Source organism: Mya arenaria, chromosome 17 (assembly GCF_026914265.1).
Source record: "Mya arenaria isolate MELC-2E11 chromosome 17, ASM2691426v1".
Lineage (NCBI taxonomy): Eukaryota > Metazoa > Mollusca > Bivalvia > Myida > Myidae > Mya > Mya arenaria.
The window spans coordinates 39,026,876-39,036,249 of NC_069138.1; the positions used below are offsets into that span (position 1 = coordinate 39,026,876).

The 9,374-nt window shown below is 35.7% G+C and overlaps 1 protein-coding gene across 1 annotated transcript; it reads right to left on the reverse strand.

The window, feature by feature from the left end:
• Positions 1-344: 344 nt before the first annotated feature.
• LOC128223468 (tyramine beta-hydroxylase-like) lies at positions 345-3,131 on the reverse strand. The gene is made up of 4 exons (XM_052932748.1): positions 3,020-3,131; positions 2,119-2,282; positions 980-1,223; positions 345-445 (listed from the first exon to the last, which is right to left on the reverse strand). The coding sequence occupies exons 1-4, from the start codon at positions 3,129-3,131 to the stop codon at positions 345-347; spliced, it is 621 nt and encodes a 206-aa protein (XP_052788708.1).
• Between the last annotated feature and the right edge of the window lie 6,243 nt (positions 3,132-9,374).

Sequence of the window (9,374 nt, forward strand, 5' to 3'; positions counted from 1 at the left end):
TGTAGATGAAAAAGTTAACTTTTCAATTTTGTTTAGCTCTGTGCCTGATAAGTAAGCGATCTTTAGTATTTTCAAATTAAAGTACATTTGAATACTGTAGCCAACAGATAATATGCGGATAACCTATCCAGTTTCATACAATTGGCTGCAATTCGTTTTCAAACAGGCCACATAGATAAATCTATAGATATACTGTCAATCACTCTACTATCTCCACAAGACTCATTTTCGCCACTGACGTCATGTCACAGATCATGGTATGTTACATTTGTCTTCCTGACACAGGCTTTTGAACTTCATTTACCACGCTGTTTATTTAAAACTGTTTCATTGGTTTACAAGACTCACGTATGAACGACTGGTGTGTTGTAGTCGTATTTCGGGTCGTAAGCAAGGTCCTTGATCTTGATCCCATCCCGTATTAGTTCGAGTCTCTGTGCCCTACCTGTGAATTCAACGCAAGTCAGTCTATCAACCATATAACTTAGTAATGGTGTTCGTGGACTAGTACAGGTTACGTCTAGAACATTATCGTGCATTATTTAAACACAAATGTCCCTTGCCTGGTAAATTAAAGAAACACAAGAGCTTGACTCTTTTACCCTTTAAATGCCATTGCTGTTTGATTTGTCCCTGAAGTTTGTTTCATCATTTGCAATAAAGTCAAAACTCATTAGGTCGAAGTCTCTTGGACATCGGAAAATACTTCGACATAACCGAAATACAAAAAGTGAAAAAAACAAACTAAGCTAAACGCATTCGAAAACATTTCGGCTGTACCAAAACATCGATATAACAGAGTTCGACATAGCGAGTGTCGACTGTATAAAAAGCAAAGAGTAATTTTGAATAACAATTTATGATGTCCTTTTTATAAATGAAAACTTGTGTTTTCAATTGCAGTTTGTTTATTCAACATGCTGTTTTATTTAATTCAATGTATAAATAAATAACTCAAGCAAAAATAAAATGTTTTTACCAAGAGCGTGCATATGGTTCCAGGCAACCGGGATCTTCACCTCGTCCCTAATCAATGTCTTCGTACACTCGGACGAACACGATCCGTTAATAACAACATTCTCCTCTTTTGGAGGGATGTGGATGTAGTTCTGCCCCACAAAGAGGATTCCGGCGTCGTATTTGCGTAGTTTGGTTGTTAGATGCAGAACCATGCCAGAGCTGTCCACATAGTCGGCTCTTTCTTGAGGGTTGTTCCAATGTACCTGTCAAATACATTAGCGTTGCAGTTGTCGGAATATTTTCAATCAGGATTGTTAAAAATATGTCATATATACAATAGTAAAATAAAGGATTGGTCTGAAAGCAACTCACATGGGAAGTTTTATTCTCAGTTGTATTCGAATGAAGTTGTACAGAAAAAAGGCATTAAGGCTTCTTAGTTTTTATTGTATTATAAATTATATAATCTAGTGAAAGAACCGGTCTTTTTCATGGTTTCCAAGACTGACAAGTAGCCGCTCTCATTGTGATTTTAATTAAGCTTTCATTAAGTCTTAATTAAACGAATCGCATTTGTATTTCGGCAATATATCCAAACAAACCTTGGTCACTGAAAGCTGGTAGTCCCAATGTGAATTTAATCAAATTTAGCCCATTTGACCCAAACCGAAATTGGTCTTTGCATTTATATGTTGGCCAATGGCAAGGATTTTTAAAATATTCTGTTTATTATTTTTACGAAGATCGAATCTGACGAATGCACAAAAAATAGTTTCATAAAGAATACCTGTCAGTCTATTTTGCCACCAAGACTTACTTGATAAACTGGCGTCAGTTGTAAAAGGTAGCATATACTTGTGTACGTTTGCATTTTTGTGTGATTATTTGCGAGTTTTCAAAATGTTCTGTTTTACGTAGATCGATTCGGACGAACGCACCAAAAACACTAACTAAGTCAATCAAATTTTGACGATCTTCATTGACATTTTCATATTATGATGACGGAAAACGGGGACTAAGTTCGATTTATGAATTAAGATATTCAACCTGTAATGTGTCACCTGCGGACCCCACTGTCTTTACGTATACTTTATTGCAGTTATAATTTACACCTCATCGACGGAGGATTTAATAATTCTGCAAACCATAGTTTCATACCTGCATTATACCTCTCTTGAACCCCGTCTTGCCGATTCGGAAGCCCATATCTGGGTGAGCACACTCGCCGTTCATACCAAAACTCCACACTCCTATCATAGACATACAGGCAGGGTCTACTCCCATCTGACAATCAAACAACTCACCGGGCCGATGAATTGTGTCTGGAAAAAGAGTATACCAAAACATTGACCCCTCTCATAAAACAAACACCAAAAATGCTTATAAATATCATTCTTTAGTCGTAAACTGGCACACAGGTTTTTACTCGCATATTACAGTTTTATAGATCATCTGACCGTTGGACTGATTTTAAGTAAATTTTTTATAACTCTATTGGTTCTTTCCCTTCACGTAATCCACTGCAACCTATGATCGTGCTGTCCTATTCTGAATCCATAGAAGGTAAATTCGACAGGGACAAACTCAAACACGCACAGAAACCTTCCATGAAAATTTACGTGATGTCTCAATAAAGCGTTTTGGAAATGACAAAATCAGCATACACTGTTCATTCGTTTGACTGCAATCAAAATGGAACATGTATAGCCTTCTTTGTGTCAGTTTCATGTGATCCTATACGGTCAATATCACTTGTTGTTTTATTCTATTTGAAATATACCAGTATTTCTTCAAAACGCGGAGTCTTAATAATACAATTAAACCTGTACGGACAAGCCTAGTAGTCAATAAAAAGCTAAACCCTGTTGAGAGGCACAGGGTACAACACGACAATGACTAAGAAATGCAATGGTGTAAGCAACACATACACAAATACAAACACCACAAATAGACCACACTCTCAGCCTTGAAACGGCCAGTGAAGCACAGGTTCACTGGAACACGAGTCTACTTTGGGCTTAAACTAAAATTTACCCTTAACGTTAGGCTTACGACATACCTTGGCTTTCGCATCCGAACAACACAATGTGATGCATGACATCGATGTTGTCAATGTAAGGCTCGTTTGCAATCATGTGGTAATCGGCGTCGGCAGGGAAGTCAAACACCATACACTTGTAGACGGTGTCTCTTGCGTCAACCGGACTATTGGCGGGAAAGCGGACTGTGAAGTTGGTAACCCCTAAAATGTACAAATGTTTTGACAGCTGTTCCACGAACACAATCATCATACGCACGTTTCCGAATATATCATCATCGCTGAAAGTCGTAACTCTAAATTACTTCAGTTTCAAAGTTATTTGTTATATTGCTACATATGTGTGTGAATTGAAACTGCTTACGTTTAAGGACATGTCACCGAATACCATTGTAATGCTTTAAATAAGGATCACGCACGTTGTACTTAAAATGTGGACTTTTTTATGCAAATTGAATTAGGAAACTTGACGTTTCTAAAATGTTAACAATACTTATACGTGTCATTTACATTTCTGTACAAGTATATCTGGTTGTACCTGGCTCGTTAATGGCTGGACATTTCAGTTTGTTGTCGTCACATTCGACAAAGCTCGTTCTTTCCTTGCATTCTGGACTGTTCCATGGGTCACAAACACCTGAAACGAAACCCGGCGGCTCAGAACATTTTATTTTAACTTAATGATATGTTAATATCATTTATAATAATATATTAATAATTTATAATTTATTTATACATTAATAATTTATAATAAATTATTAATAATATATATAGCTGATCCACGGATGTAAAAAAATGAAAACAATCAAGAGGCATCAGTTGTATAATCAAAGCACTCGAAGCGTTGAAAGGCGCTCGGCCTGTTACGTTTTGTGAGTATATTCATTGAATTGTAAAAGAAATTAACTAAACCATCTAATGATAGTAAATGGGGCTAAACCTGTTCAAATCCGATGACCCATATTTTATTTTGACTAATAGAATATAGATTCCCGGCCGCAGCCTAAATATAAACACAGATGTATTCATGTATTTCTTTTGATTCAGTACGCGTTCATTTTGAAATGCGATTTTTACTTTTTATATTGCGTTTTTACTCGTCTATATTATATTTATTGCGTTTTCTATAATTTTATTGACGTAATTACGCAAAAAATTCAATTATGTGAACTATATTAACCGCGCAACATACTTATTATGAATACTCATTACAGCGCTACCTTTTTACGTAACTCCGCGTAGAGCAGATTGGTAAATTAAATAAGGTTTTTGTCAACCGCAGTTCTAACAGAGCTAGGACCCGTGTGTACATTAATTCGTCAGATCTTATTTTTTATGTCGATCTGCCGATGCCGTAGATCCGATTTACTGTAATAAAGGACTTAAAACTAATGTATCTGGACGATCTGCTCAAAGCACTTTTCCGCTTGCAGTGTACGTGCTGTGTTGCAACTGGGATACACAAAAGTAAGCTAACGTGAGCGACCGTAAGCAATTAACTCCTGGCTGTTGTATTTACTCTAGTGTCTTAAGAATATATATGTTTACTTACGCTGTACCCTTCATAAAGTATGCTATAAGGCAACACAACTCTCAAGAAAACATGCGGTTGTATGCAGTATTGATATGGCAGAACAAAATTATGATATGATATAAATCGCCGCTATTCTAGGCCAACAGCTGACAATGCATCACGGTTTTCCATTATCGCTTTGCTCGATTTCCTCGCTGGCTCAAACTGGATGTAAAGTACCGATTTCTTTCTGCTAAAGATACGCATTTCCGCTTGGCTCGAATTTACCTAGGTTCGAGGTAATTTCTTCGGTCCCTAGGAGTTCGAGTCTACGGGGTTTGACTGTATACGCATCTCAACTCCGAATCATGAACTGTCTCATTAGGACGCCCGTCAGTGCAGTTTAACGTAATATCCTCTATTATTGAGGTTGGTATATACGTCATAGCCCCCGTGAGTTACCTGGATGAGAAAGCCCGTCGGTACGGGCGGGCGTGTCACCCTCTGACCATATGCATTCAGGATCGCCGAGTTCCTCCCCGTTGGACTTCCCATCTTCATCGCTGTCTTGTAGACAGATAGTCCGGTCCCATTTCTAAAAAAGTATCAAATCCTTTGCTGATTTTAAGATTGGTTACAATTCAATGGCTTCATCGTTGTTAGCTTTCCAATCGTAGCAGCCAATTGTATACATATAATTATATTGCTGATAAGCCCTTGCTAAGTCTCAGACGGTCTCTGGTACATATGCGGAGGACTGAAAACTTTGTCCACAGCTCATTTTTGACTGGTTGATTCATTCAAACGACTTGATTGGATTGGATTAATATTGACAAATCAATAAACATTTTGGAAAACTTAGATCAAACGCAAAGCTTCATCGGTTGTATAAAATAGGCTACTAAAGTTTAATTAATACATTTGTGTGCTGGCAACGTTCTTAACATGTTTTAAGACAACTGTTTCAGCTGTTCTTGTTTTATTTTAATACATAAGCACATCTTCAAATAGTTTACACTTTAACGTTAACAAAGATGTCGTTAATCACGTTGTTAACACAAGTTCTAAACAATCGGCCCAATATCTATAATTGTTGCCACCATGGCGGAGTAATTCTTAATGAACGGCTTAGACTTCCTTAACTGCTTTATGAGAAGTGTCCATGCCGGAAAATTTAAAGAAAAGATAAAATATCTAACTTATAACGAAACAAAATTATAGTAAACAAAATAACCTTTCCGTTTCTGTAAAAGTCAAGTCCAAATGGGTTTCTCTCTCCCCCACCCATCTCGTTCAAGTGCCCGACCCCCATCCAAATCTCTCCCGGGCGGCAGGGATGGGGCACGTTCGCACCATTGGGTATCCGGTCTTGGAAAAATCTGTATCCATGGCAACACGTGCTAACCAAAAGCAAGGTGAACGTCGCGAGTAGTGATCTATTATAAGGAGAAAGAAAAACAAACGATGTATGACAACAGTAATTCTACTTACTGCATACGCTTAGTACAATTATCTTCTTTTCAAAAGAACAAACTTTACGTTTACCATAATTACAATTAATCGTTCATTTGAAACTGTGTAGGGTTAAATTTCCAGACTTGCCATTATATAATCAAGAAAAAGACCGCCAGTTTTGCTAAAGGTCGCCATATATCTACAGACGGATCAGCAATAATTGTTTCAATTATTTCGAAATAAGCTGAAAATAAATAGCTGGTCTCCGGTCACTAGTTGAACATTATAACCTGACACAAATCGAAACTTTCCATAATAACATGAGAATAGAAACATTTTTTTTTATTTAAAATAATGCATTTCGGTAGCAGTAGAAATTCTTAAGTGTACATGATAAAAGTGCACGATTTTATATCGTATTCGTTCACAGATAGAACCTTTGTTTGCAAGTATTCCTACGCAAATAAGGGCTTCAATTCTAAATTACATAACAAACCTTTTGTTCTAATGCAGATATTTTGATAGTTTAAACCCCATGCTTAAAAGCAATATATGGTTATCAAATAATCAGCGTCAGTCATTATCTGTAAAATTTGAGACCAAACATCGAAATAGTTACAATTTTTTTTATAAATCTGTAACCTATATCGATAAAGGACACTTTGACAGACGTGTATCAATATATGGCCCAGGTCACTGTTAATTAGACCTTAACAGTAAACATGCGTTACCTAGAGTGATGAATCAACATTAACGTCGCTAATGTAACAGTGGTAAAATACTTATTTCTGAGCTTGTCTCTGTTTTATTGCATATTGTGCGGGCGTATTGTGATATTTATTTGTGTATCAATTCATGTGCATAAACTTTTTAGTAAATATGTATTTTATGAAAGACATTGATCTTAAAGAAAAATAAAGCTTTAGGTACAAACCATAAAACATGTTATACTTAACCACACGCGTATGTAACATTGAAACTGATCATGTGCAGAAAACCAACAATATAATTCCGACTGGAATTTGGGTTTACCGTACAGACAGACGTACACACACACATATCCTAACACTCAACATTACCGATTTTACACACATTTTAAGCATAAAATAGGACTTTAATCGTACATTTTCGCATGCTTATCTAAGAAGAGTGTCAGACTTTGAAAATTTGTCAAATGCTTCCGACAACTGATTCTATATTGCGGTAGAAGAGTTCTTAGATAGTGTTAACTCTGCATCCTCAAGAGGAATGCCAGTAACATTCTCTTCACGTCCATTATAATGCTGTATACAATCAATAGGTAGGAGGATTTTAGACTTTGAATCGTGTTTTTATCTTATCAGAATGATCATGGAAAATATTGTTTACATTCATATTTTCTTGAAATCAGCACATGACATTCATAAAACATTCGTTCAAGAAATAGTCTTTTTTAAATGTAAAATTAATGTTTGGATATGACACTCAACTACTTAAAATTGATCAAACATATTGTTTAATGTAAAACAAGTCGTTGACAATACTCTAACTAGAGAAAAGGGCATGTAATTCAATTCGAAACCAATTCAATTCAATTTTAATTCAATTCAACGATATTTAATTCAACCAATTATGTTTACACTCCATCCACCAGTAAAGGTGATGTACGGCGTGCAACGGATCGGGTCGCACGTGGATATTCGACGATTGTAGAATGTTCTAGCGACGCGAGTTCGGTGGACTTTTATAAAAAAACTACCGGGAACTACGTATCGTGTTTGTATGCCACGTGATAAATTGAGTCATAAATGCTATATCAGAAGTCATTGTTTTGCTCCGAACGAAGGATAAGATATTTTATTTTCTACACAATTGTAAATGAAACTAGGGACAGTCTATGCTGCTTAAAGAGCCTTGCCTTCGTTTTATTACCGGAGATTGATTCGGTAATTAGTTTCTGTAAACTCTTAGACAAAACTGTTTCCAAAATAATGTTTAAACAGTGCTCCATCAGGCAGCGGTTTTCGAAAAGGTTTGTCGAAGTGTTTTAAGAAAGAAACTTATAACACAAACTGGTACCGTTTTCACATTAAACATTTGGAAATAGTATCAATATTGAATTCTGCCATGTCCAAATAAAAATAAACTACGAAAAACAAAGAACACTTGTAGTCTGATCTTCCTCTGTTGAGTAATTTTAAGACAAGAATACTTCGAGACAGGGAGTTTCTGAGATACCCGACTAACAATGGACAGCGCCGTTATAAGCGCATTCCGTTTGCCCGTGTCCCTGCCCGGGACTGTGTTCATTTAGCTGATGTTCACCAAACTTGACAACTGGGGCTTCCTCCAATAACAAAGAAATTATATGGACACTATTTAATGAATAAATGTACGTGTTCTTTACTTTATTTGTCGGCCTAACATCAGTTTAAATCATCCGACTCACATGATTAAAGTGAATAATGGCTAACAGCTGTTTGACCAAATAAACGTACGCCAGATATAATTTCGACTTCTAACATACATAAACTGAGTCGATATACAAGCTCATTTTGCAAAAATTCTATGAATAATTTTCAACAGTGCATAAATACTGATTATTAACCCAGCAAGGAACTAAATTGCACCTCGGAATCTTGAAGACCCCCCCAACACAAACACACACGCACGCTGGCACGCACGCGCGCACGCACGCGCACACACACACACACACACACACACACACACACACAATATAATTAACTGTGATATAACAGCAAGAAAGTAAATCATTATATGCATATATATGTATTGATAAGTCAATCAATAAGTAAATAGTTCATCACCACAAAAGTCAAATTATATGTTTTAGATAAAATTAAGAAGAAAACATATACCATATATTTAATTCAAACATGTTTCATGCAAAGTACATGAAGGTGTCCTAGCCAATATCTTGATTTGATAATAAAAAAAATAATAATAATTATTATAATAATAATAATAATAATAATAATAATAATAATAATAATAATAATAATAATAATAATAATGATATGAATGTACAATCCGTTTATTAAAAAACAATTGAAAACAAATCAGTAGACATTACCTTGTATCCATCTTATTAATTAAATCTTTGACCACAAACGTTCAGATTTTACATATATAGCCCCTTGGTCACAATTACTTGTGGTCGAGTAATTAAATGGAATAAAAACAACAACAATAGAGACATCATAAGGCCAAAAAAGTTAGTGTTTGTCTCCGACCTCTGTTTCACTTACCTCTCCACCCCACTGAACCTTAAAACAAATAATACTGATAATACATGCTAATAAAAATAGTATGGTAGGTAGGTGGGGATTTATGTATATGCATTTTAGGTAAAGTATCTAAATATCATTATCAAACTTAAAACCGTTGCAATTTAAGTAATAGTTAGAT

Coding starts and splice junctions, on each gene's coding strand:
- LOC128223468 (XM_052932748.1), bottom strand. CDS start 3,131: ATGGTGTTTGACTTCCCTGCCGACGCCGATTACCACATGATTGCAAAC. Junction 2,283..3,019: donor GTTCGGATGCGAAAGCCAAG/GTATGTCGTAAG, acceptor CTCTTTTTCCAG/ACACAATTCATCGGCCCGGT. Junction 1,224..2,118: donor TCAAGAGAGGTATAATGCAG/GTATGAAACTAT, acceptor TGTATTTGACAG/GTACATTGGAACAACCCTCA.